This window comes from Saccostrea echinata, unplaced genomic scaffold (genome assembly GCF_033153115.1).
Source record: "Saccostrea echinata isolate AGI-Se365-2 ecotype Australia unplaced genomic scaffold, CSIRO_AGI_Sech_v1 ptg000033l, whole genome shotgun sequence".
In the NCBI taxonomy this organism is placed as follows: domain Eukaryota; kingdom Metazoa; phylum Mollusca; class Bivalvia; order Ostreida; family Ostreidae; genus Saccostrea; species Saccostrea echinata.
In genome coordinates, this window is record NW_026889782.1 from 32316628 (window position 1) to 32330161 (window position 13534).

General features: G+C 35.1%; 2 protein-coding genes across 2 annotated transcripts; both read right to left on the bottom strand.

The window, feature by feature from the left end:
- Positions 1–1194: 1194 nt before the first annotated feature.
- Positions 1195–7138, bottom strand: LOC133199173 (uncharacterized). Its single transcript, XM_061335030.1, has 5 exons — positions 7059–7138; positions 5206–5999; positions 3878–4017; positions 3045–3232; positions 1195–2011 (listed from the first exon to the last, which is right to left on the bottom strand). Exons 2-5 carry the CDS (start codon positions 5986–5988, stop codon positions 1215–1217), a joined length of 1908 nt encoding a protein of 635 aa, XP_061191014.1. The 5' UTR covers positions 5989–5999; positions 7059–7138; the 3' UTR covers positions 1195–1214.
- Positions 7030–13321, bottom strand: LOC133198437 (uncharacterized). The gene is made up of 5 exons (XM_061334531.1): positions 12869–13321; positions 11173–11378; positions 10803–10899; positions 8387–8567; positions 7030–7144 (listed from the first exon to the last, which is right to left on the bottom strand). Exons 1-5 carry the CDS (start codon positions 13032–13034, stop codon positions 7030–7032), a joined length of 765 nt encoding a protein of 254 aa, XP_061190515.1. The 5' UTR covers positions 13035–13321.
- Between the last annotated feature and the right edge of the window lie 213 nt (positions 13322–13534).

Here is a 13534-nt window from a genome sequence, read left to right on the forward strand (position 1 = left end):
CGTGTATATTTATTGGTACACAATCAGAAATGTGCCAAAATCAAACATAGCTTGACTTGTTGAAAAATTAATCACCACCAAGTATAGTGCATGCACAATATACATTTGCAGTATGTCCTTTCATATTCATTTGTGCATATTTCAATTTATGCACATAGCTTTCTTCAATAAATATCAATGAACAGAATTTAAATTCTCATGTATGGTCAATAAATCATTGTCAATTCAGTTTCTAAATTGGATTTATTTTGAATGGAAAGAAAATGTTTTGTTCAACTACAAACTACCAATAACACTAGACATTGAAACATGTTTCATATACAACAGTACATTGCATAATTATACCCCCGCTCCGAAGGAGAGGGAGTATATACTGTTTTATCCTTGTGTGTCTGTCTGTCCATAACAAATTTTTGTCGCAGTTTTCTCAGCAACCACTTATAGCAGATACTTGAAGTTTTAACACTCACTTTGCTTAGGCATGCCATATAGTAAGATTTATTTTGTACGAATCCAATTTCAACTTCCTGTTTATCTGTGCGTCTGTCAATACCATGCATAACAAATTTTCGTCACAGTTTTCTCAGCAACTACTCATTGGAGATGTTTGAAGTCTTAGCACACTCTTTGTTTAGGCATGCCATTTGGTGGGATTCATTTTTGTACGAATCCAGTGTCAACTTCCTGTTTATTCCTGTGTCTGTCCATAGCTGAACTTGTGTATATTCACATCAGAGGGTATATTCACATCAGTGCTCAGAGCGGGGGTATTACTAGTGAGCATTGGCTCACCTACTTCTTTACTTTATCTATTCTTAATAACTTATTATGACTGTATACTTTTTTGGAAGTGAGGACCAGTCCTTTGGATGAGACAGTATAAACTAAGGTTTAATGTTGCAGTAGGTGCTGCCACAGAAAGATCCCTCATTGCTCAATGGCCTCAAGTGCAGAATACAGGTCTATATTTGCAGCCATCGGTCGACAACTGGTTGGTCCAAACATGAGTGAAAAATTTTCAAAGGGACGTAAAAAAACGCTCACTACCGGTAGTTCAAATAGTCTCAAGAGCAGAGTACAGGTCTATATTTGCATCCTGACATCAACAACTCGTGGGGTTCCAATTTGAGTGAAAAATTCTCAAAGGGACATAAAACAAACAAACAAACAATAACAAACAAAGAACATCATACATTCACAAACAAATAACTGCATTACTGCTCAGATCTGAAATAATCTGCAACAGAATCAATGATTTTTTTAGATTTTGTCACACGCACACTATTATCAGCTATCTCTGACAGCACATCCTGCACTCCCTCCCTACCATTTCTCTGATATGCAAGTTGTAAGTGGGATAAGGAGAGTCCACTGCCGGCAATCTTATTTCCCATTCCATTCGAAATTACCTTTTGGTCCAATAAAGGCCTTAGTGTACTCATTAGATGCTTTGTTGTGTTCTTGTGATGAAAAACGGCAACGGCAGAGTTCAAGGTGAAGGATGCAGCAACTTTGACTTCATGGGAGGGTCCTGTATGATCGACCAATCTCTTCAAGGCTATGACATCCTGTAATGAGTCATGCGCACTGTATTTGTCTTGTAGAATTTCTGCAAAGAGGTGTAACTGCGAGTATGACGAAAGGTTTGGATGTGACATTTTGAAAAGAGGAATTGTATCAATGAAGCCAGTGACTGCAGATGAAAATGTCTCCAAAATGTTTAGTTTACTCAAAATGTTGAAGAGCACAGGAAGGTCAAACACTTTAGAGTTATGCCCAACTAGAACAACATCTGGACCCGACATCTTCATGAAGTCCATAAACTGGATCAGAGCATCTTTAATGCTGACTGTCTCAACTTCCTCATGATTGTGGTACATTTTATTGTTGACTACTTGTATTCCAGTTATTTCTGTAGCTTTTGATGTCATTGGTTTTTTTGGAATGATGTACTTGTTGAATACCTCATCATTTCTAACTGCAGATAACTGCACAATATGAGAATCCCTTGCTGAAAATAAAAACAAGTATATTCAAGTTTTTGAAATTCAAAACATAAAATATCCAAACAAATCCATTGATATATGCACTATTTCAAAAATTTTGAAACAATGAAATACTAGTGCCCCTCTTCCCCAAGCCTTAACTCCTGTCGAAAATGCTTGAACTCTTTCAGAGTATGCATTTTCTTTTAATTCAGTGTTGTCAGATTAGGAAAAGTAAAGTTTTGAAAGAACGATATAAAACATGCTCAACTACCAATACCAGAATCATAGAGGTTTAAAAACTTCTTTTATGCCATTTCAAAATATGCATTTGCTTTTATTCAATATTAGCAACAGAAAATATATAATTTTTGAAAAACATATATTACCTCTGTATAAATTATGTGCATTTAGTTTCATTGGTTTTTGTCCCACCCACAGGCCTCTGAGGTGCAAGAGTCATAACATTTAAATTCCTCTTTACTCTGAAGATGCTTTATACCAAACATCGGGGGGGGGGGGGGGGGGGGGGGGGGGGGGGGGAGCCATATAGTTTTCAGGAAGTTAAAAATGTTTATTAGTTTACACATGGCAGACAGTGGACAGGGACCAATTACAAAAGGTCATATGAGTGTCTCAAATCTTCGAAATTAATCATGTTTTCATACATTCCTTTTGCATATGCTTCCCATACATCTGGTGGATATCAATCAGGAAATAAATTTTGAGATTACATGGGTGTGATATCACAATTGTTTATGACTGAAAGTGTTGTCATGGAGTTTTGCTGCTAAGGCTCGGAGATAGAATATCATATTCAATCATTTCCAACCGCAAAACATGATAGATCCTTCTTTTATAGAATTGTTTACTTGATCGTGATTCCCATATCTTGTGATAAACACTTCTTGGTGGTTTTTGTGACAAACAGATTAGAAATTTTCTTGCTGTTTATAAAATGCTGGGTTTATTCCTTCGACATGCATATAGAAGAAATACTGGAAGAGTGCCATAACCATCAGCATTGACTAGACATTCAAAACTCATTTAGGTTCTTACCGAGTCCAGTAGTTTCCAAGTCGAAATAGATCTCTTCAGCATTTAACAACTGACTTGAAGGAAGATGATCATACTTTGGAATTGTTTTTGGAGCTGGAATTTCATCAATGTCCGAGGCATGGTGGAGATCACATCCTGTCAAATAACTGACGCCTTCCCTTGTCTCTTTTGTAGAAAGACTTTGAATTCTGTAAAGAAGTTGTATATTGTAAAACAAATAATTCCAAATTGAGGTCTTACAAGAGGCCTAGCAAAATAAACACTCACCTGATGTACAGCCAATAAAAAAAATTTACTTAGTAAAGACTGGTTGCACAGTTCTGATAGAACGTTTCAAGCTATTCTAAACCACAATTTTGTACATTACAGGGTGAAAGAAATTTCAGTGATCACTTGGCAAAGCAAATAAATATGAAGCATAACCATTCATCTCAATGAAGATTTTGCTTGTCCCATATGACTCACTTTTCCAATATAAAATAAATATATAACAATATAGTGAAAAATATACCTCCAAATGAATTGGAAAAAAATATTTATCAAACCACTGGTTGATTCATTCCAGAAAATGTCCTCTTCATTAATTTTATACTTATATCAAACTTTTTATGACAATTTGCAACCAGAAGAGACTCACTATTTATAACAAGCATAAATCTTTGGTGATTCAGAAAACAATAGATCTTAGTAAGATTCAAGAGTTTTTTTCAATTCTCACTTTAAATATATACTTATCAGCAGGGACATCCACTTGTCCTTGGTTGGTTTTCACTTTTCAGTTAGACAAGAGTTTTGTTGCACTCTGACAAATGACAATAAAAGTATACTAGTACCTCTTGGCTTTCAATTCTCTCCTTCTCCTTTTAAATTTCTGTGTCATTGAAATGGCCTTCTGTCGTTTTCTTTGGAGATCCCTCAGAATGCACTGTCTTCGAGTATAGTAGCCAGGAGAGAGGCCTAATTTCTTGTTCACCTTTAATAAGGATATAAGAATCCATTATGTACAACTAAATAAGCAATACATTCATTAATCTGCTTTTGATTAAAATTTGCAGAATTTTAAAATCTAAGAGATTAATATTCTCACATAACAAAAGTACACACAGTAGAAATATTGTTAGGAATATATGTAATGCAAACAACATACATTATAAAACAAATGGATCATGGGCCTTGATGGTCACCTTTACTACGGCTACTTTGGCCCCGCCCCAAGCTCTAACTTGGGACTAAACTCGCTCCTTTTTTTACCATTGGCCTTGCTGTTTTTCACTTGATTCCCCCCCCCCTTTGTAGTACTTATTGTGGCCCCACCCTACCCCAAGGGGTCATGATTTGAACAATTTAGAATCTACACTACCCCAGAATGCTTCCACATAAGTTTCAGCTTTTCTGGCCCAGTGGTTCTTGAGAAGATTTTTAAAGATTTTTACTATATATTTCAATGTAAATCTTGGATTCCCTATTCTGGCCCAGCCCTACCCCCCAGGTGTCATGATTTCAACAATTTAGAATCTAAACTACCCCAGAATGCTCCCAAATAAGTTTCAGCCTTTCTGGCCCAGTGGTTCTTGAGAAGAAGATATTTAAAGATTTTTACTATATATTTCAATGTAAAACTTGGATTCCCTATTGTGGCCCAGCTCTACCCCCGGGGGTCATGATTTGAACAATCTAGAAACAACACTACCCCAGAATGCTTCCAAATAAGTTTCAGCCTTTCTGGCATAGTGGTTCTTGAGAAGAAGATTTTTAAAGATTTTTACTATATATTTCAATGTAAAACTTGGATTCCCTATTGTGGACCTGCCCTACCCTGGGGGTCATGATTTGAACAATTTAGAATTTACACTACCCCAGGATGCTTCCACATAAGTTTCAGCTTTTCTGGCCCAGTGGTTCTTGAGAAGAAGATTTTTTAATGACCCCACCCAATTTTTGTATTTTCTTGATTATCTCCCCTTTGAAGAGAACTTGGCCCTTCATTTTAACAATTTAAGCTCTTCTTCACCCAAGGATGCTTTGTACCAAGTTTGGTTAAAATTGGCCCAGTGGTTCTTGAGAAGAAGTTGAAAACGTGAAAAGTTTACAGATGGACGGAGAGACGGATGACGGTCAACGGGTGATCAGAAAAGCTCACTTGAGCTAAAAATTAACATACCTTTATCAGATATCTGTGACCTTCATTTTTCTGAGCTACACACGCAGCAACTCTATATCTGAGGCTTGAAGAGGAGCTGTAATGATGGGTCTTTGGGGCTTTTGCAGACACCATTCTGTTAAAACTCTCATTTGATTGCGTGCTTCCTAAACATGAAAGACGATCAGAATGACTCGCATATGAACTGAAAACTTCTTTGAGATCATCCTGAAGGAACCTATCTTTGAGCGGTTTTCCATGTGGAAGAGACTTGTAGCGCAGGTTAGGGTTGTCGATGAACTTGCACCACCGTGCGGAGCAGTGTTCGTGATCTCCAAAGATGTGGTATGGTATTGATGAGAGGTCTTCTTGGATTTGAAGAGCATTTCCTTTTCCCTGTGCTATGGAGTAACTGAAGCACTTTTGAATATACTTTATAACAGACAAAGTTAGAGATGAATGTTCTTTCTTCAAGGTAAACAAAGAGTTTGTAAACAGTTTCTTCAGATGATTTTTATCAGACAACTTCTTGATATTAGCATTGACATTAGTTTTTAATCTTGCTATTGTGGTGGTATCCTCATCTCCTATGATTCCGTCAATGGTTATTCCTTTACTTTTCTGTAAATCTTCTACCATCTCAATAACCATATCTGCCTCCATGGCCTTTGAACTTCCCTCCCAGTTCTTTGAGCACTCATGGGCTGCTGGATTCTTGTTGGTTGTTTCAGCTACACTGCATACTCTGCAATTCTTTGACCTCACAGAATATGACAATACTTTGCCAGAGAGAGGGCCAACCATGGAACAATGACCTAAAAAAGTACATATTTTGAAGTAAAAGAAAAATTTAACACCCAATTTCAAAACAATGCCAATGGGTTATCACACTTTAGAAGATAATCTATACAAAAGTTTTTCCTTTCTTTATTCCTCTGAATAAAATTCACCTAATATTGCTAATGAGAGTGCTTGCATATTGATTTGACTCATTAAGGCTCTTCCTTAATGAGTTTTTTCCTATAAATTCCCATGTAAAAATTATATCCCTTTTTGTGGCTCCATCTTACCCCCTTGGGGCCATAGTTCAAACAAAATTGAATATGCTTTACCTGAGCATGCTTGTATCTATACATGACTACTAATGGCTGTTCTTTGGAAGAATATTTTAAAATTTCAATGTACAGTTGAACTTTGGGATACATGTATCTTTTTCATAAAATGTTTCTTTCTTTCTATCATATAAATCCCCAATATCTTAACCGTGTATTCATGGTACAGGTGTGGATTTAAAACACTCTTTTTGAGGTAAACTAAATAAATATCGAAGGCATGGTGCCTGAAGATTTCTTGAATATCAATAGATAATCAATAGATAATCAGGGTCATATTGACATCGCTGCAATATGCCATACACATATTCGAATTTCTAGAGAGGGAGAGAGAGATGTCAACAATGATGCCGATCGATAGCCCCACCTCCTATAAATTTGATTACGTGACCTAAAAACCACTTCGGGTACATGCCAAATTCCGGAAGACGACACTAATGTATCGTTGCTTCAATTTTGATTCATGGCAAAAGGCCTTGCTTTTGTACAAATGTTCTACCTAATATAACCATGTATACGTAACTCTTTCTATTGCTTGCAATATATTTTGGATTCACTTCATTTACAGCTTGGTAGAGGAATTGCAAAAAGATCCAAAGGGCGTTAATTCCACCCATTCTTTACTGCATCTGTTTGCATACATATTTATTGGAATCATGTCCTGAGCAAAATTAATGCATAATTCATGGGGGACGCAGGCCAAAATAAATCACTCTATGCATTAATATTTGTTTCATTTTCCTAAAATTTGTCTATTTTTACCTGACAAACTATCATATGTCTTTCCACTTCCCCGTTTTTGCCATCCAGCATCTACAGCAACAACTAGTCCCTTTTCATTCATCTCTCTGAAAGGTAGTTAAATAACAGACATCAGTTATTAGCCTGTGAACCTGTCTCCTTTAGAACACCTCCCTAATATGCATAACAATCTGCATATTTATCAGCACTAATTATGCAGTAGATGACTAAAACTAACATTTATAAGTATATCTAGTAACTGCGAAGCAGTATATAAAAAGTCATAAACTGTTCCAACCCAAGTTATACCAGTATATGTAGCTATTAAATTCACTCCTTATAATTTAATTTTTTAAATCAATAAGACAATTTCTCCTTCAGAAATGCCTTCGAATTGCACATATTTTAAAAGTAACACCAAGCGGATTGATACATTTTTGACGTACATTAAGTCATTGTGACGTAGGCAACACAGGTTATACCATAAAAACTAAAATTTTTTATCCAATCAAATAATGCGTTACAACCAAAATAAAATTTTTTATAAATATTTTGACTCCATGCTGTGGACCAAAATGTAGACTAAAGGAGTTATATGATTTATTCAAAGTTTAATCAACACAACATTGGGATGCTTCAATATAAATATGATCAACATGGTCCTGCTGGGTTTTTTTTCCTTTACACATGCATTATGTAAAATTTGACTGCTCTGATTTTGGCTCAACTCTAACCCCAGTGCTAATAATTTTTTTTAAAAAATCTACTCTTCACATCTTAGATATGTGTTAGTAATTTATAGGATTTAGTGTGATCTTGCAACTCTATCTTATGTACTCCTTTATAAAACTCTAATCCGCTATTGTAGTCTCAACCTAATTTAAAAAAAAAACCATTTTTCCTATATATTCTTGAATAAAATTTGATCACCTTTTGTAAAAACCCTAGTCCTGGGGGGTCATGATTTTTACACTATGTAATGAAGCTAGCTTTCACATAAATTTCCTCTTTCCTGGCCAAGTGGTTCTTAAAGAAGACTTTTAAAACATAACATTAAATTTTCTCTAATTATTAATTATCTCCCTTTTAAAGAAAACATGACTCTTCATTTGAACAAACTTGAATCCTGACCTTTCATTTGCACAAACTTGAATCCCTTTACCCAAAGATGCTTTGTGGCAAGTACGGTCGAAATTGGTTTGTGTGGAGAAGTCGAAAATGTGAGAAGTTAACAGATGACCACTACACATGGTTGCTGGACACCCTTTGATCAGAAAAGCTCAATTGAGCCTTTGGCTCAGTTGAGCTAAAAAGTGAGATTTTAAACTGAATTTATATTGTATACACACCCATTCATCATTCCCAGTTCCTTCTGCAAAGCATTAGACATAGACTCTGCAGCAATATCTTGGACAGCTCTGCCGATCTCTTTCTGTCTATTGTCTAGCATGGCATGACTAACAGGTGGTATATTCAGCTCAGAAAGGAGACTGTTAACTTGAGTTACACCAATGCCAACATGTACCATTGCTGTAAATACAAATTCAAAAATGAAAAAAAAAATATCAATCTAATTAAAACAAGAGGCTCTTGAACCACAACACTCACCCGAGTCTCATTTTTCTCTGTATTCCCAGGAAATAAAAAAAAAAAGATCCATACTGTACTCAAACCCCCAAGGGGTAATGGCTACCAAACTTAAATTGATCTACATAACATTGGGATGATTCAATATCAATATGATTAATACGGTTATATGGCTTTGCTCTTCTACAGAGAAGATGATTTTTAATTTTTAAAGATTTTTTCCATGTACTATTGCATTATGTAAAATCTGTTAAGTCCAGTGGTTCAGAGAACAAATCTAAACAAGAAGTCTGTGAGCCAATGCTCACTAGTAATACCCCTGCTCTGATGTAAATATATGTTCTCATGTAGAAACACAGATATAGAGAATTTACGGATATAGTGAAGTTTTTTGGAATCCCCAGCAAAATTCCTAATAAATCCTAAGAAAATATTACAGCTATAACAAACTCTGATATAACGAATTTACAGATATAGCAAACTGATTTTGTGTCCCGTAGAGATTAAAAATAATAAAAATTACATCTTTTATAATGAATTTTTATAATGAATTGCAAATTCAATATATATACTTTAACAAATTCGTAATACAGATATAACGAATTACGGATATAGCGAAGTAATTTCACAGGTCCCTTGGACTTTGCTATAACTGAGTTTTACTGTATATACACAAGTTCAGTTGCGACAGAAATTTGGTATGGACAGACGCATGGATAAACAGGAAGTAGACATCTGATTCGTATAAAAATGAATCTTACCATATGGCATGCGAAAACAAGAGCACCGCTAAGCGGAGCATCCCCTCACAGAGGAACTTCACCAGTAATGGTAATGTCTCCATACGAGAGAAGAATTCTCAAGAGGGACGTTAAGAAAGATACAATCACCTAGTTATCAAGGGCACCCACTATTACTATATAAAGTTTACAATAAGGTAAAGTACATAAAATGTATTGCAACACTAATTAATTTTTTAACAAAAGTCAAAGTTGATATTATCTTGGGGGGGGGGGGGGGGGGGGGATGGGGGATCCATTTTTAACAAAAATTAAAAGTGCATATCATATTGGTGGGGAGAGGTGGGGGCATAACATGCATACGTAATTGGGCAGTTTCCCTTATTCCTAGCAGAAACATATCACGTATGCTCTAAGTTTCAGTAATTTACCTATGCAATATGCATAAAATCTGAGAATACCTGTGGAAGCAATATTTTTTCGTAATGAAAAATAACAATATGTCAGTGTTGAGAGGTCAATGAAACTTGCGAAATGTCTTTATAGCTTTCAGAAGAAATAAGGATAAATTCTATATTGTAAACAGACACATGTGGAAATTTAATAATGAAACTGCAACGTTCATCAAATTATTTCAATTACTCAGTGTCAGAGATGACACTTTTAATTCAGACAGATTGTCTCAAGATACGCACAATAATATGACAATATAAATATGCAAATACATAGTAGAACTTACTGAAGCGAGTCTATCGAAGCGATCCGAATTTACCAGTTTGATTAACAGGAAGTGAGTATTGTCAAGTCGTACATAAAATTTCAGGGCTTGAAGGTACGCAATATTTAAAGAAATATTTCACTGATTAACTTGAAAATGAATAGGATTTGTCCTTTCACAATCCCACATAAGTATGTGGAAGCTGAGATTTGATAGTACAAAGGTTCTCCTTAAATCTTGCCAACAAGCTGTAACGGACACACTAACACACACACAAACACACACATATATGCACAGTAGTGATGCTATATCCTCTCCGCAACTAGCTGCGCGAGGGGATAACAAAGAGTGTGCTAAAAACACAAGGGTAAAACAGTTTACCCCCCTCTCCTTTGGAGCAGGGGTATAATTTTGTAAAGTTAACAGACAGACAGATAAATGGAAAAACTTAGATCAGAAAGCTCAAATGAGCCTCTGGCTTCAATAAGTTAAAAATGGCTTCTCAACAAGTTTTTATTCTGAACTAAACATTATATATATATATATATATATAAATTCTTTCAAGTTCATGCAAAACAAGTGGCACTTATGAAATCTTTGAACAATGGGGAAAAACCTATACGTACAAAAATGAGCTAAAATTTAATTAGGCTCTTGTGACCTGACAAAAATTAATATATGTGTATCTGATGTAGGGGATGTGTAAGTGAAACTTCTCACCTGCTGATAGTTTTGTATTTACATCCCACACTTTTCCATGTTTTTTCCCCGTTTTTACATGGTTAATATGATTACACTTTGTATTGCTGCAACAGACCTGAAATGTGAATGTAAAACCAATGAATCCCCAGTTACAGGTCACTGTAATAAATTCATTCACCGTTAATGAATATCAAATGCTGGGGAAAAAAAGAATTTCAATATGCATTATTTCAAATATGATAAAAAAAATATTGTAAAACCTTTCAAAACTTTTAATAAGGACATGGAATAATGCCTATTTTACATTGAGAAAAATCCATGAAAAAAAACCTTTCAAGCTTTCAAAGTTGTTTTCTAACTAACTGGACATAAATTTATGAGTTTATACCTTTAACAAAGAAGCTAAACCATGTGTCAGTACAGAAATTGTGTGTGAAAGTTGCAATGGTAAGCCACATTTACAACATCCCCGCAAGCCCTCAGCTAACACTCCAAGTTCTACCACTCTCCTTCCCTCCTTCCAATCCTCAGATGTAGTCACTTCTCCCCCATCCACCACCTCCTCTCTTTCCAGTATATTTAAATTTGGCAATTCTATTAATAAAGAATGAATAAATAAAAATTATCACCAGGATACACATAACGTTCTTTACTATCTACACATGCTGACAAGTTGACTACTTTTGATACACTTACAACAGTTCATAGTGCCGATATACAGCATATTTTTGACATTTAAGAGGTAAGTATATGCTATTTAGCATGTGCATATATGCATAACAAAATTCATGCATTCATGGTGTTGGGATAGTTAACTTGACAGGGTTGTGCATCCAAGTTCTGCTGTTTTGTTCCATTTTACTAAGAAGTAACACAATATAAACAATTTATTTCTATTATTATGGTTTTGGGCCAGTCTTTTTAAAATTTACTGGCCCAATGTGACAGTGAAAGTACTAGACTGCTGAGTTAAAAAATTGACCAGTAAAAATTTAAGCGATAGCCTGAGTGGCCAGTGAAAAAAAAAGTAATTGTTTTTAGTCCTGGACCTGTTATAAGATAAATAAACCATCCTGATCAGTGGCGGATCCAGGAATTGCATAACAGCGGGGCGCAGTAGAAGGCAGGGGGTCTGGGGGACTGCATTGACCCCCAGTGGGTCTAGGGCAAAGCCCTGGTGGGGGCCTGGAAGCTGATGAATTCTTACAAATAAGAGATGTTTTTTCCTTGATTTTAGGATAATGGACATAAAAGTTCTACATACAAAAAATTCAAAAGGGGGGGGGGGGGGGCTGGCCCTGTATCCGCCTTTGCTGATAGAGATTTCCAAAGTTTCTCCAAATATGTTGTTGAAATCCATTTTATTTGTTTTCAATCTCTTATTTGCTATGACATCTCAACCACACATACATGATGACACAGCCTATTCACACTGTGTTACGAAAATACAAACAATTAATGAATAAAGGTAAAGGGAAAATCAAAGAAAATGTAACAACAGAAAATTCAATGTTTTATTTCAATCATGAGACAGGATTTTTTTTTAAAATAGATTTTCATTTGTGTTTTCAAAGACACTTGTGAAAATATAAAAAAAATCCTATCCCACTAGTGAAATAAATTCCATATTCAGCTACTAAACATTAATCATCTGCTATGTATCATGATACACTGGAACTGCATCTCAGTATTGTGATAAATATTGTGAGATTTCACCTTTCATACATTTTTGCATAATTTGTGTCAGACTGTTTTGTAATGTAACTTTCCATCACAATGTGAAGGGATCAAATGAGTATATTATTTCATCAAGCTTTAACATTTTATAATCTTTGAACCACAGCAATGAACAGCAAAAGTAAATTAAAAAAATATATATCTTATGTATATATTTATTACATGTAGGTTAAACTATAAAAAAAAATTAACATATAGGCCTATGACTTAAAATGTTATAAGGACTAGAACGGCGCACTGTAATGGACATCATGTGCCTTCCTTTAATATTTCTAAGATAGATCTAACATAGATGCAGATGTGCAAACTGGTTTTTTTTTAGATATGATACACGTATGTATACAAACCTTGATCATGATCAATGTTAACAGGAGTTGCACTGGCGGAGTAATTGTGGTCTCTAAGAATAACTCCCCTAATCCATCGGGTCAATTGCCCTGCAGATACTTTTTCATATCTCTCCTTCTTCGTTTTCGAAACGAACCCATGGCGTCTGTACTTTGGTTTCACCATCTTAACCAAAGTTTACGCGCCGAACGTTACTTCACGTCTGCTTTTTACTTACATTATCGTAATCCGTCTCACATGTCTTAATTTTCCGCGAAATATAAAATAGTTATTATATGTTTTCTTCTGGCACAAAAATCAATATTATGTTACTTTCTACGGATAATTATTATAATTACTTAAAATAAACTATTATTTTTCTGTCATACTGAATTCTTTATTAAAACGACATTCAGACCAATTTCCGGCAGTTCGAGTTGCGCGGTGTATTCAAATTCGTCAGAAGCGAAACACCTTAATATCATTTTAAAGTAGAGATCAAGAAGATATGAAAAACCGTTTACTGAGAGACTGTAGGCAATATTGATACATTTCCTTTGTCTGAGATGGAAAAAACTCCCATATTTATACCAGACTTTCTTCATTTTTCATTGAAAATGGGCAGTTTATAATATGTTTTTTCTGATGAGTTTATCCAAAAATTATGTCCGGATACACTTTATTTT

Excerpts from the sequence above, each read along its gene's own strand:
- LOC133198437 (XM_061334531.1), bottom strand. The coding sequence starts at position 13,034 with ATGGTGAAACCAAAGTACAGACGCCATGGGTTCGTTTCGAAAACGAAG. Across the intron at positions 11,379-12,868 it reads TAACATTGATCATGATCAAG|AATTGCCAAATTTAAATATA; the intron begins GTTTGTATACAT and ends CTTTATTAATAG. Across the intron at positions 10,900-11,172 it reads GTTTAGCTTCTTTGTTAAAG|GTCTGTTGCAGCAATACAAA; the intron begins GTATAAACTCAT and ends TTCACATTTCAG.
- LOC133199173 (XM_061335030.1), bottom strand. The coding sequence starts at position 5,988 with ATGGTTGGCCCTCTCTCTGGCAAAGTATTGTCATATTCTGTGAGGTCA. Across the intron at positions 4,018-5,205 it reads GTCACAGATATCTGATAAAG|GTGAACAAGAAATTAGGCCT; the intron begins GTATGTTAATTT and ends TCCTTATTAAAG. Across the intron at positions 2,012-3,044 it reads CTTGGAAACTACTGGACTCG|CAAGGGATTCTCATATTGTG; the intron begins GTAAGAACCTAA and ends TTTTATTTTCAG.